General features: G+C 42.9%; 1 protein-coding gene across 1 annotated transcript in view; it reads left to right on the forward strand.

Moving 5' to 3' along the window:
- The window catches only part of LOC115776226 (dihydropyridine-sensitive L-type skeletal muscle calcium channel subunit alpha-1-like), a 252,673-nt gene that overhangs the window by 84,838 nt on the left and 152,347 nt on the right, over positions 1 to 15,488 (forward strand). The window contains 4 exon segments of the mRNA XM_030723834.1: positions 1,564 to 1,789; positions 1,909 to 2,116; positions 2,662 to 2,782; positions 2,881 to 2,995. Of these exon segments, the coding sequence (XP_030579694.1) occupies positions 1,564 to 1,789; positions 1,909 to 2,116; positions 2,662 to 2,782; positions 2,881 to 2,995 (670 nt within the window).

The following is a 15,488-nucleotide window of genomic DNA, read 5'->3' on the forward strand; positions in this document are numbered from 1 at the left end:
ATCGCCTGCAGACGTCCACAAGAGGCTCTCTCTCCAGCTGCCACAAAGCTGCACTCACTTGGTGTCGCAGAGGTTGCACCTTTTCCATCTTTGACTGATTGAGGGAGGTTCGTATCTTGGGAAGGAGGGGCGGCTGGTGGTGTTGTGACTCACTAGCGCCACCTCCTGGCTGGCTCGCCAAAATATGTAGCACAGACGGAAATGATGGGCCTAGTCAGATCCCGTGCAACATATTTATTTTTTTACAGACACTGTGGAAATACAGAGAAAGGTTTACTTTCGGAGCGCACTCGGTGTAAAGTCTGCCATTACAACTGACTAGCCTTCTTCTTCTGGCCGTCAGCTGCTAATGCGTAACATGTTACAGTAATACTGTTAAACACAAACCATATTACTTCTGGACAGTCTCTCTGATCACCATACTGGTGTATCTGTAGCCACAGTTTTACACATAACTTTATAAATTCACATAATAATAAACAAATTCTTTTAAGAACTCAAAACACACTGTTATATTGTATTAACTCTTCTTAAAACAAACTTCAGGCATGTTAAACTTTAGCAAACACAAACAAAATATAAATCCTTGCTTTAAAACACATAACAAGCATATAGAGTCCATAGACTTTAATCACGACTCAGTAAGTGGGTCTGTACTACTACACAGCCACCACTTGGTGCTTTAGCTTAGCTTTACACTTAGCTCTGATGACATCTCATTATCCTGACACACTCACTCTGTCCAACATACTCTTCGCCAGCCACTCATGCTTCTGTGCTGGACATCTGCTTCCTTTGACAGTTTACTCTTATCATTTTAGCTTTCACAAACAAACACTCGTCTGATTAATCGCCGCGGTCACCACGGACGCGCGTCCGCCATTTTACAATAACAGTGTGGCGATTTGATCCTACCAGACACAAACCTTACGATCTACTCTTTAGCTCAATCTCTTTGACACTACTGGGCATTTATGATCTATCGCTACTGTTGTCTATCATTTAAGTGTTGTTTACAACCAGCTTACCTGTGGAAATACTGAGAAAGGTTTACTTTCGGAGCACACTCGGTGTAAAGTCTGCCATTACAACTGACTAGCCTTCTTCTTCTGGCCATCAGCTGCTAATGCATTAGACACCAAGCACCCCCTGCTGGCGGAACTACATATCAACCCAAAACACACATTTAGATGATTTGACAGTAACAAAAAGAGCAATAGTATTTGTCCCAAGCAAATGTGTCCTTTTTATAGAGTAAAAATTAAATGGGGGGGGAATCTATTTCTCTACCTCCATCTACACCCAGGTGCCACATATGCCTAAAAATGGCAATGAACTCCAATATGTCATTATTTCACTTTTAGTAGTTTTTATTAATTTGTGCAAAATGAATATCATGCAATTAACTAGGTCAAACTTTTCTGAAGTAGTTCATTCAAAACAGTATATTTTCTATGTAGTTCTGTACATGATGGATGAATAACTAAATACCTCTTTTTTTTTCCTTTCTCTCTTTCGCCTTTCCTTCAAACTGTTGGCCATAAATACACATACCATTAACAGACAACGCTAATAAGCTGCTGCTGTCGATGTTTGCCCTTGAGATGTTCGTGAAGATGTATGCGCTAGGCTTGTCTTCATATTTCATGTCTCTCTTCAACCGCTTTGACTGCTTTGTGGTATCCATTGGCATTATGGAACTCATCCTTGTCCATATGGGTGTCATGTCAGTTATGGGCATCTCTGTGTTGCGCTGCATACGGCTGCTCCGCCTGCTTAAAGTCACCAGGTGAGATATATGTGATCAAGTTCAACTTGTTTTGAAATTAAGTAATTTATGTAATTCAATACAACTATTTGAATAAGTGACTTTTTTTTTTACCAAAAAAATATTTTTCTGTTCTCTAGATACTGGACATCTCTCAACAATCTGGTGGCTTCCCTCTTGAATTCAGTCCGTTCCATTGCTTGCTTGTTGCTGCTACTTTTTCTTTTCATTGTCATCTTCTCCCTGCTTGGTATGCAGGTTTTTGGCGGGAAGTTCAACTTCCCAAGTCAGCCCAAACCTCGAAGCACTTTTGACAGCTTCCCCCAGGCCCTAATCACTGTTTTCCAGGTACTACAGTATAGGAGTGTTTTCTGGCATTGTTCTGAAAGTAAACATACAGTACAGTAGTTCTTATTGACTTTTCCCTAGCACATATAAAAACAGTACTTATGGGAAATCAGATTCTTTGACCTCTGGCCCAGAAAAGTGAAAATATTCCTAGGCTATTAGGAATTGTGAGCAAAAGATAAGAAACCACTATTGTATTCCTTGTAAAATCAATATTTCTATGTTGCAACAATTCTTCAATTTTTCCAATTTTTACACTACATCTACATCTACCATTCTCTGCAGAGTAATACATTTAGATTCTGCGCATTGCATAGGAGTTCAAAACCACATTAAACAGTACTCTATTTGTATAAACTAACATGAGTCTGTTAATCTAAAATTGTTAAAACGAAATATGCTGGGATTGACGTTATTATAAAACAATGTTAGTATAAAACACCCTTCCCCCCCACTTGTGCCTTCAACTTTTCTGATAATTTCTTAAACTACTTTTAACATATAAAAATATATTGATAATTATGATTAAATTATTCATGTTTCAGATTCTGACAGGAGAGGACTGGAATACTGTTATGTATGATGGCATCATGGCTTATGGAGGCCCCAACATGCCTGGCATCCTTGTCAGCATCTATTTCATCATTCTCTTTGTCTGTGGAAATTGTATCCTTGTTTGGAGAGTGAAAGACTGTGCATATTTTTAAGCAACACTGAACAGCCTTTCTAATCATGTTATAATCATTGACTTTGCTGTCATTCAGTCATTCTCCTGAATGTCTTCCTGGCCATTGCTGTTGACAATTTGGCAGAGGCGGAATCTTTGACTTTAGCACAGAAAGAGAAAGCTGAGGAGAAAAAACGCAAGAAAGCTCTGAGGTAAATCTTAATTTTTCAAGGACTATTGTGGTTATTGACTGTTGTGGTAGTCAGATAGACTACACTATACAGATAATAGCAAATAAACATGCAGCAAAAGCTGAAAGATCATTATAATATATATATATATATATATATATATATATATATATATATATATATATATATATCAAGTATAACTGACATTTAAGCTGTTTGTCTAAAATCATTAGGACTTACGAGTTGCTGCAACAGCGTCAACTTTCTATTGGTCGCATTAGTCCAGTACAAGCATATTTCACATATGCAAGTATCTCTAATGTTGGTAACATTTTTAAGGGTCTCCATGTTCCTTTTGGCTGAAAATTCAAAACCAATTAAATCCAGTGTTTCCAATAAATCAGTGGGATGAACAGGTTCCGTTGCAGGCTGTTTATTAGACATCTTGGTTACACAAAACACAGACAGGAACATAGTTAAGACTAAGGTATACACACACAGAGACAGAGAAAGATGCAGGAGCAGGAGGAGTAGAAGGCAAGGACAGGGCCATAAGTGAATGAAATTAAAGAGTAAGAAGTGAGAAGTAAAGTACAAAACAGTGGAAGAAAGAAGTGAGTGAAAAAGTGAGTAAAATGGGGTGAAAGAAGAAGTAGAAGTCCAGAGTTAAACAGAGTACAAGAAAGCAAATAGCCCTCCCGGGTGTGAGTGCCTCAGAGCCATAGCAAAGGAGATAGAGAGTGAGCAAGGAAAGTGATCCCTCCCAACTTTACCACTGCCTTTTATCCCCCAAACTCACACCTCCCCCTTCAGTTATCAGGGCAAGTGGGCATAGAATGGTGCTTCCAATCCACTATGAACCATACTACACTGCATGAAAAGTGGAGTTTTCGACAGTTTCTTGTATGTAATATTGCTGCGCGTCTTGAGCTTTAAGGCTCTCGGCAGGAGGCTTTGGTCAGAACAGAAAACTGTAGGGAAACTGCCGTGGACTCTCTGTGTCAGTGCTCCCTCAGCACCCCCCTCTCCTCAGGTCTAGGGCAGGCTTTCATATGTAAAGGAGGTTTCTGTGAGTCATACAAATGCAAATCAAGTACTCACCAGTGGTCACCAGTACTCACCAGTGGTCTACCCCTCCCAACAGTTGTAACCAACATATTTTTATTTTGAGATATATATAATCAAATTTACATTATCATCTTTAAAGCCTTTTTCCATTACAATGTGACTACACATAAATTATTATACAGCGAAACATTCAAACAAGACTAAACTCACAAGAAATCATTCTAATTTATAAATTAGTATTATCTAATTAGAAATATACTTTTGGGCATTTTCAGCTTTTGTCACTTTTTCCAATAAGGCTGTGAGCTTCTGTCTGTGAGCTTCTGTCTGTGAGCCTTTGTCATGGAGTTTTTTGTGAACCCTGAACTTTAGTGGACTGAGGGGGATAAACAAAGGCTATAACTTGATTTTGGTGACACCACAAGCATTATTTTCATTGAAAAGCATACTCAGTTTTCAGTCTAATTCACTATAACAAAAAGTCCGTCACACATCATCCTCTTCAGTGCAGTGGCTTCCCAGCTAGCATTGAACATTCAGACAACATCCCATGAACGCTGCCATAAATGTTCAGTGAATGTTCACATGCATTAATGACAATAAAGACTACCAAGGCAGATGTAATAAGAAAACATATATACATATTAAACATATAAACTTTTATTTTGCTATACATGGATGTACATAAGAGATATCAGCAAATCCTTCATGAGAAAAATGTAAAAAAAAAAAAAAAAAAGGAAAAATTTTAATGCAAGTCACCTTCTCAGTTGTCCTGCTTAAACGGACAGTGGATGTGTGTCTTCCAGCTCATAGGGTGTCGTTTTAACTGTTGGGTTTTCTCTGTATTATTGTAGGGTCTTTACCCACAATACAAAACACCTTGAGGTGACTGTTTGTTGTGATTTGGCGCTATATAAATAAAATTGAATTGAATTGAATTGAAATGAAATGAATTGAATTCCATGTGGCAGCTTCCTCGCCTGTGATTGGACAATACAGATCACATGGTCTCGCAAGACCAAAGGAAATCAGTGTGGTCGTTCTCTTCCGTTCAAACTGAATGGCATTTTTTGTCTACGCTGCTTTCCTGGTACAATGGAGGACATCGTCTATATTTTCAACACCCCAGAAGCTCCTCGTGAAAGCGGGCCTCTCTACCGGCCAGCTTCAACCAGCCCCGCTGCAGACGAGAAGACGCTGCTGGATGCAATGAGTGGATTATCTCCTCAGTTACTCAAGTTTCTACTAGCGCAACTGAAAGACAAGATGGCGTCTATTGTGTAGCGACTCGATGCTCTGGAATCTAACAAAGACTCACCTACAGAAGGACTCAAGAGGAAAAGACGGCAGCACAATCCGAAAACTGCGGTAAGACTTTGTCTTTTCTAAAACAAAAATACTAAGAGTGGCGAAGTGGTCACAGTAAGCTGACAGACGTATTGTGATATGGTTTCTTATTTTCATTTGGTTTCATCTTATAGGAAGCAGTTCACGGCCTGCACAACTCCGAATCCAATAAAAGCCGGTATGATCCTCTGCAGAGGTAAGAATCAAAAACAAAGCAGCAGTATTCAATGTGTGGAGGAGAGAAGAACTTAAAATGTTTTTACTGTTATTTATTTTCACCTTTATTTTCCACAGACTGTGTTCGCTCACAACATGAGTGTGAGTGTTCCTAATGCGTGGACCGTGATATAATTGTGTGTAAGTATCTATTGGTGTTGTTTGTGTGTTTTTTGCCTGGATATGTTTATGTATGCACTGTGTTTACACTCTTTATTTACAATGTACAAAAATGCTTTCCAGCTTCTTGCAAAACCTACGAGATGATCCGCCACAACTTCCGCTACAGTCAGCCTCACGTTCCGGAAAAGGCGGCAGCCATTAAAAATCCTGCCCGGTGTCGTGCAAGAAGGAAGCCGGTAAGACGTGTTGGATTGTATTGTTGGTCTGCTGTATTTGTGTAGTTAGCTTGTAAATGCAGTTTTATTTTTGGAAAATATTACTTATTGTTTTTTTTAACGTTATATAAAATCTGGCTTCTTTTGAACAATCCAAAATGTATATAAAAAGGTGATGCAGTGAAGGTGAAAAAAATTAACATTGAATGTTTATAGTTTTAGCAGCTGTAACATTTTGGGACCTAAAAGATAAAAAGTGTATAATCAGTTTAAAGGTGCCTCAAGGCTTAATGACCAAAATCACTGAAGTACTTTTATCAATGTTAAATTTTTTCAAAGTACTTGTTCATTTGTCTTTTATTCACAGGATGCAGGAGTTGGTACTTTGTCACATAACCATTGTTTCTGATGACAAAGATGGGCTGATTAAATTTTTTTTTTGCATTCAGGGTCTTATTTGCTATGTGTGCATGCAAGTCAAGAGACTCAAACTTTCAGTGTAGTTTCCTGATTTTTCACAATATTTCATATAGTTTCAAAATGACTTTAATGTGTGCTCTGTGTAAACAGCTGCTGGAGGTGAGGGCGAGTGACCTGGCAGTGAAGGAGGTTGCCTTCTGGGACGGTGTCACCACTGACCTCATGTTGGATGAGGAGGATGGCGTCTCAGAGGGCGTATCGGGCTGGAATAAGACCCCCAAGCTTCTGCAGCCAGGAGCTCAGTGACCTCTGAGCCAAACTGCAAGACAGACTAGAAGCTCACCCTAAATACAAAGCCGTGCACCATAAGTGTTTGTATGCTGGACCATGCTCTGAGAGAAAGCCACCACCACATGGCCCAGAAGTAGCAAAGCATTATATGTCATAATGTTTTTGTTTTCTTTATATATATATATGGATTATATGATATGTGTGTGTGTGTGTGTGTGTGTGTGTGTGTGTGTGTGTGTGTGTGTGTGTAAGTGCATATTGGTTTGAAAATAAAAAAAAAGACATTCAAACTTGTGCCTCACAATTTGTTTCTCTTAATTGAATTCCTTTTAGTTGAGGTTATTAGCATGGCATGAATACAACATAACATACAAGGTATATCACAGAAATACTAATCAAAAATAATTTTTATTACTGGGTTATTATTTATTAGGGAGGGGCTTACCCAGGCCTGTCTTTATAAAGGCCAATGAGGGACAGATCTACCAGCCAATCACATGTGAGTGGTGAATTGTGATGGCATTTTTTTTCATCTATTGACAGAGAAGCCACGTGGGTCTGTTGCCGCTGCTTCGGCTTGCAGCGCTGCTATTCATATGTAAAGTAGTTGTTAACGCCTGCCGGCTCCCCCGTACCTTTACCCCCCGCTGCTTCTGGTGGTACGTAAACGACCATATCCATCTCAGGCGAACAAAAATGCGCTACCCCGTATGCTGACGAAAGCTGCCGTTTACTAGCGGCGCCCGCGTCAGTATACGGGGACGAATATGCTTCTTTTCGTGCTGTGCTAGTTCGATCCATGACACAGTTCTCTAGGGCTGTCAAAACAATTTTCCCACGTGAAAATTCCCACAGAAACACTCCCCCACCCAGCTGTCCATAATTTCTCATTACTAGAAACACTTTTAGGGTGGTCTTATCTTAGTATACAAATTTACTTGCTTACATTATTACATTAGCTCAGGTGGGACTTCAACCCCCACTTCGGGACACACAGCTCCCAACAACTTGACCTTGAGTTGGTAATATAGTGTCAAAAGTGCACAGTGTACAAAGGTGAGACTCTAAATATGAATGAGTGCAGTTTTACTGAGAGAAAGAAAATGACGCCCTGAGCCGAGCAGGCCTCAGGCCTTTCCACTCACCTAAAGCATGCAGTGTTCCAGTCTGTGTCAATATAGGTGACAATATTGACCTGAAGATTGTTGAAAATCTGTGGTGTGATTTAAAGCAGGCTGTCCATGCTTGAAAACCATCAAACCTGACTGAACTGGAGATGTTTTGTAAAGAAAAATGGTCCAAAATACTCTCATTGGAAGCTATAGGAAGCATTTAGAGGCTGTTATTTCTGCAAAAGGAGGATCTACTAAACACTGATGTCATTTTTCTGTTGTGCAGCCCAAACTTGTGCACCTGCCTAATTTTGTTTAAATAATTATCGCACACTTTTTGTAAATCCTATAAACTTCTTTTCAGTTCTCAAATATCACTGTGTTCTTCTGCTATATGATAGATTAAACTCAAATTGTTCATATTTAACTCAAATTGCTGATCTGTCAATCAAACATTTATAAAAGAATATCATGAAAATTATCAGGGGTGCCCAGAATTTTTGCATACCTCTGTAAATAACTGAATAATAATTTCCTGCCATCCACAACACATCTGATAAATAAACTCCTCTTCATGCTACAGATGATAACAAAGCAGTCAGCAGGTGCCCAAACTTTTGCATACCACTGTAAACTTTTCGCCACAGTTGTTCCTGCATTGGGGTCCTCAATCTGGCTGCCACAGCAGTACATGGCAAAAGGATGCGACCAGAATGGACCTCGTGGACATTCAGATGTATAGCGGCACTCGTCTTGTTTTGGGGGGGACCTGCCTGATGGAACGGTCCCCGGCAATGCCGCTCATCTCCTTAATTTAAGCTGCAGGTATTCATAGTGGGCGGACTTTTCCTGGCTCCAGCCACTCCCTCACCTGCCTCTTCACTCGCTAACCCCTCTTCTGCATATTTCTACGCTGCATATTTCTACGCCACAGCGGAGTATCTCCACGCAGCAGCCGCGGATTTCCAAGCTGTTATCTCCGCTGCTGTCACAGTCCGCAGTGCTGTGGGCTTCAGTGGCGTTCAGCGGCAAAAGCAGCAGCCCCAGCCTATTGTAACAAAGAGCTCTGCACAGCCCCAGCCTGGCGACGCTGTGTTTCCTGTGCAGCCTCCCCCCACTTGTGCCTCTTTGCCCCTGTACGCTTGCACTAGGCCATCACAGAATTCATCAGCAGTAAGTGAGATTAACTTTTTCCCTACACCACATCAAAGAAATGTAAATGGGTCTTTTAAATTCACGAACTGTGTGCTTTGAGGACTCATTTTTTGTTTCAAATTCGGCCAGGGATAAACATTTCTGATTCATCCTCTAAGTCTGTTTTTCCCTCTTAATGAATTAAGGGGTAGACATTTGTAATTCTGTGTTTAAGCTGTGTGATCTGTGGCTTACACATCCCTATGGGGGGCAAAGGAAAGCCATAATTCACAAGCTACATGGACTGGTGTCAGGAAATCCTTGGCTTCTAGACTCTTTGGCTGTCTTAATTAAGAGCTTTGTTAAAAGAATGATTCTTTCTGTCGTGCTTGTTCCTCCCTCTAAGACCCATGAAACAATTGTTCATTATAAACTTCCCACAGAAGACACTGTATTTTTAGAGACAATAAACTCTGAAAAACCTGTGAACTATGCTCCTGAGAGGCACCCAGCACCCACACCCATTTGGTTTCCATGGGTGGTAGTGGCCAAGGACAGGCTCACTCCTGCACCCGTTCTCTTTCCTTGGGTGGGGGCAACCCAGCCTCAACAAGTAGTAGATGATTCTCATAAGCAGCCCGAGTTGTCTAAGGAGATGACTGTGTGCCCTGCAGAGTGTTCCCAGATTTCTTTTCTTTCTCCAGCACCATCTTCAGTGTCACCAGCACTGCAACAGCCACCAACAGCATCTGCTGCTCCACAATAGTCTTCAGCAACTGCAGCAGCGCCACAGTCACGGCCCACGTCTATGTCCGCATCAACTGCAGCAGTGTCACAGCCAATAGTCAGTCTATTTTGCATTGACATTAACGATACTGCATCATACAACGTCCGCAGAGCGGTGAAAGAGGCCACACATTGCTACGGCCGCAGACTGGAACAGCAACTACAACAGTCTGACTCCAGGGGACTGTGGAAGGGACTACGCACCATCACGGACTACAAAGCACCACACAGACCCCCGGTGAGTGCTGATGCTTCTCTGGCTGATGAACTCAACAGCATCTTTTGCGCGCTTCAAGTCGGGAAGCCGACAGCCCGCTGTGCTCCTGGCCGGAGGGGCGGAGACACTCACTGTGACGGAGCGCGACGTGAGGAGGGTGTTTAGAAGTGTAAACACCAGGAAAGCGGCTGGACCAGACGGTATTAGTGGACGTGTCCTTAAGACCTGCGCTGACCAGCTGGCACCTGTGTTTACACTGATATTCAACCTCTCACTGGAACTGTGTGTGATTCCCACCTGCCTCAAAAAGTCCATCATAGTCCCTGTCCCAAAGAAACCACACCCCAGCAGCCCCAATGACTTCAGGCCCATAGCATTCACCTCTGTGGTGATGAAGTGTTTTGAGAGACTCATCAAGACATTCATCACCTCCTCACTGCCCACCACCCTCGACCCACTACAGTTTGCATACCGGCCAGACAGATCCACAGACGATGCCATATCCTTCCTCCTCCACAAGACCCTTTCACACATAGACACTGGTAAGGGGAACTATGTGAGAGTGCTGTTTGTAGATTACAGCTCAGCATTCAACACCATAGTTCCCTTCAGGCTGGTCTCTAAGCTGCTAGACCTGGGCCTGGGCCCATCCCTGTGCAGGTGGGTTCACAGCTTCCTGACCAGCAGACCACAGGTGGGTCACCTCACCTCATCCTCCCTCACCCTCAACACCAGATCCCCCCAGGGCTGTGTGCTCAGCCCTCTGCTGTACCCACAATACACCCATGACTGCGTGGCCACGTCAGAGTCCAACGTCATCATCAAGTTTGCTGACGACACTGCTGTTGTGGGACTAATCTCCCACAATGAGGAGACAGCCTACAGGAGAGAGGTCTCCCGCCTGGAGAACTGGTGCCAGGAGAACCACCTCCTGCTCAACGTCAGCAAAACGAAGGAACTGATTGTGGACTTCAGCAGGAAGCAGCAGAGGGACTACCATCCACTTGTCATCAGTGGTGCTGAGGTGGAAAGAGTGGACACTTTCAAATACCTGGGAGTGACCATCTCACGGGACCTGTCCTGGATTCATCACATTAACATCACTGTGAAGAAGGCCAGACAGCGTCTCTACCTCCTCAGGCGGCTGAGAGACTTCAAGCTCCCACTCAAGGTGCGCAGGAACTTTTACACCTGCACCATCGAGAGCATCATGCGTGGGAGCATCACCACCTGGATGGGAAACTGCACTAAGCAGGACTTCATGGCTCTAAAAAGGGTGGTTCGTTCAGCTGAACGGACCATCAGAACCACCCTTCCCAACCTGCAGGACATTTACACCAAGCAGTGCAGGCTGAGGGCCATGAAGATCCTAAAACAGCCCAGCCACCCCGGACACTCTCTCTTCTCCCTGCTCCCATCAGGCCGGCGTTACCGCTGCCTGAGGGCTAAGACTGAAAGGTTGAAGAGTTTTTACCCACAAGCCATCCGTCTGCTCAACTCTGAGCCCTAACTGGACCATTATTGCACAGTGTAAATATTATAATTTATAATCTATAATTCCACGTAAAAGTGTGTATAGTGTATAGTATATAGAGTATAGTGTATAGTGTAAATTACTTACTTTTATTTTTATTTTTATTCTTCCTATTTATATGTGTGTATATATAGTTGCAGGTACAAAATACATTTCACTGTGCATTGTACTGTGTATAACTGCGCATGTGACAAATAAACACTATCTTATCTTAAGTTAACCCCTCATAATCACTCATTTTGTTTTTGTATAAGCTTTTATCAGAACTCCATTAGAGTCAGAAGCTGGGTGAGGGTAATACTTTGACCCATAAGAAGCTTTGCTTTACAGATGGACTGCTACTGTAGATAAGCATCCATTGTATTTGTCTGATAGGAGCTTCTCAGTTCATTTAGGACAGTATTTGTCATCTGTATCCCCACTCAGTTAGAGGATTCCCCAGGTTTTTCTATTGGGGTCCCACTCTCTTCTCTTTATATGCTTCCTTTGGGTTCCATTTTTGAAAGGTGCCTCATCTCCTTTCATTGCCTGGCAGATGACCTACAGATATATTTAACCTTATCTGAAAGCCACGCTTCTGTGCAGACAACAGTAAACTGTCTTAGAGATGTGCAATCATGGTTGGTATTAATTTTCTCTTCTGATGCCTTATCCTGTTGTGCTCTTATGTGTGGGCGTGGTTGCATCTGTTTTGTGGGTGGCACTTTGGGTTTGGTGGTGGTATTAATTTGTGTGTGCAGATGCGTAGCGTAGACCTGGATCTTGTGTGGGGTGAGCAACTTTTCTGTTGACTGTTTAACATCTTGTTGGAAATGCCACTGCACGGTGATATGAAATGCAATCAACAAAAGTCAGTGTTTTCTTTCTTAAACCTGTGAAATTGAGCAATAAAGTCTGCAGTAAGTGATAAGAAATAATGTGTCTTCAATATACACCCACGTCTTAACCTGCAGTGGCGTTTGGTAAGATGTTTGAATAATATACGTTGCAATATGTTGTCTACAGAAAACCTTGTTTGTGTTGAATGTTAAAGATGGGTTTTAAACGTATTGTTGGTATAGTTCGGATGACAGAGATCGCGTTGTGAACAGTAGCTGTGTGTATGTAAAGGCCCATTCATTCACAAATTTGCTGTTATGATGCTGTGTGACCGTCACAGGTACCTTTTATTGGATTTTACCACTTGTTTATAAACTTTTGGATTTGGAAGTCAGCCAATGTATTCCCCTGCTAGGTTTAACGGTACAGTCACATAAGGTGAGTATTAAGGTTGCAGCGGTAACCGGTTTCACGGTATACCATGGTATTAAAATGCACGGTAATCATACCGTGGGTGTTTGCTTTTTACCGGTAATAAGGGAAAAAGGCAAGCTAGCTGAGAATCTCGCACACACAGCTCCGCTCCGTCTCGGCTGCCCTTTGGTCAGCGGTGCCGCTCTCAGGCACATAGCGGTGAAAATGGAGACAGATTTAAAAAAAAAAAAAAAAAAAAAAAAGCTAAACTAAAATCAGCAGTGTGGGACTCCTTCACCACACGTACGTGACGATGGGTATCCCGTATGCAAACAGTGTGGAAGTAAAGTGGCCACTAAAGGAGGGAATACTTCAAACTTGTTCTCACATCTACTACAGCACCATCCCTGCGTGCAGATTAAAGTAGCTATCACGTTAATACCTGTCTCTCTGTCTCTCGCTTTTCATTCTAAATGTTTACAATAGAGACACACACACACACACACACACACACACACACACACACACACACACACACACACACACACACACACACACACACACACGCACAGCATTGTTACGCGATCCCACTGCTCTCTGTCAGATCACATCTAAATGCGCCTTTCACTGACAGAACTCAGCAATAATCAATTCACGTTTTAAATTTCGAATTTACTTTTTTGTTAAAAACATTAGCAGTGTGGTCACATAATCATTTTATGCTTTCATGTTCATTAGTCAGCAATAACCATCGAGGGCTAGCAGCTTGTCCGCTATGCACATCCTCTACTGGGGAAGGAGCTACGTAAGATCAAGGTGCGAAAGGCTGCTGGTCCAGACGGCATCAGCTCCAGGCTCCTGAGGTGCTGCGCAGATCAGCTGTGTGGCATCATGGGATACATGTTCAACCTGAGCTTGAAGCTGGGGAAAGTACCACAACTGTGGAAGACCTCCTGTGTGGTACCGGTACCAAAGACCAAACATCCAAAGGATCTTAGCAGCTACAGGCCGGTAGCCCTGACATCGCATCTAATGAAGACCCTCGAGAGGCTGGTCCTCAACCATCTACGCCTCATGGTGTCGTCTTCGTTGGACCCGCTGCAGTTCGCCTACCGGCCTGGCATCGGGGTGGATGACGCCATCATCTACCTCCTGCACCGAGCTCTGACCCACCTGGAGAAGCCTGGAAGCACTGTGAGGATCATGTTCTTTGATTTCTCCAGTGCTTTTAACACCATCCAGCCAGGACTTCTGAGAGACAAGCTGGAACTGTCAGGAGTGGACCACCACATCTCCGAGTGGATACTGGACTACCTCACTGACCGCCCACAGTATGTGAGGACACAGGGCTGTGTCTCTGACAGGCTGGTCTGCAGTACGGGGGCCCCACAGGGAACTGTGCTGGCACCGTTCCTCTTCACCCTCTACACTGCAGACTTCTCCATCAACTCCCCACGCTGCCATCTGCAGAAGTTCTCTGACGACTCTGCCATAGTTGGCCTCATCACAGGTGAGGATGACTCAGAGTACAGACAGTGGACTCAGGACTTTGTGGACTGGTGCCAGCGGAACCACCTCCTGATCAACGCCGCTAAAACCAAGGAGCTGGTGGTGGATTTCCGCAGGCGCAGACCCACCACACGGACACCGGTGAACATCCAGGGAGTGGACATTGAGATAGTGGACTCTTATAAGTACCTGGGTGTTCACCTAAACAATAAACTGGACTGGACTCATAACACTGATGCGCTCTACAGGAAGGGTCAGAGCAGACTCTACCTGCTGAGAAGGCTGAGGTCTTTTGGAGTGCAGGGGACACTCCTGAAGACCTTCTATGACTCTGTGGTGGCATCAGCCATCTTCTATGCAGCAGTATGTTGGAGCAGCAGCTTATCTACAGCTGAGAGGAAGAAGATAGACAAGCTCATCAGGAAAGCCAGCTCTGTCCTAGGATGTCCTCTCGACTCAGTGCAGGTGGTGGGAGACAGAAGGACTCTGACCAAAATAACATCACTGATGGACAAGGTCTCCCATCCCATGCATGAAACTGTTGCTGAGCTGGAGAGCTCCTTCAGTGACAGACTGCTGCATCCTAAATGCACAAAGGAGCGTTACCGTAGATCCTTCCTCCCAGCAGCTGTAAGACTTTATAACCATCACTGCTCCCAACAAAAACCACAATAACCTACACAATGTAGGATAATATATAATATACTGTAAATAGTCCGGCCTGTTAAGGTTCAACACACAGGCACATCATGTACATTGTATATAGTGTTATTATTAGTAGTATTAAGGTTAATATTGTTTGTTGATTTTATATATATTTATATTCTTTTCTTAGTGTGAATTATTATATTTTTACTTATATTTATAATAACTGCGGCTGCTGTTACACCCAAATTTCCCCTCTGTGGGACAATAAAGGCTGTTTCTTCTTCTTCTTTCTTCTTCTACTGTACTTTACTGGCTGCAAGGAAATAGCTTACAGAAAGGTTCACCATTATGATTTTGGTAGAATTCTAGAACCCCTGAGCAAATTTAAAAAGTAAAAATATACAGCGTAGCTGACTGAAAATGAATGTGCTTTCATTGTCAGTGCTTCTCCTGGTGAATACAGTGAAGACATTGCCAGCATGTTAACTAAATGCTGCATAGGGGCGTTACCACTTGTAGTTGCATTGCGCATGTCATAAGTGGGGGATTTCATTACGGCCAAGGATCAGCCTAGGATTGGCCACAGACCCCACCAAGGTCCATGGACCAGCTAACTATTCTGTGGCTGTACAAGATGTAAACAAGTGTTCTGTCATTT

Source organism: Archocentrus centrarchus, unplaced genomic scaffold, assembly GCF_007364275.1.
Source record: "Archocentrus centrarchus isolate MPI-CPG fArcCen1 unplaced genomic scaffold, fArcCen1 scaffold_29_ctg1, whole genome shotgun sequence".
Lineage (NCBI taxonomy): Eukaryota > Metazoa > Chordata > Actinopteri > Cichliformes > Cichlidae > Archocentrus > Archocentrus centrarchus.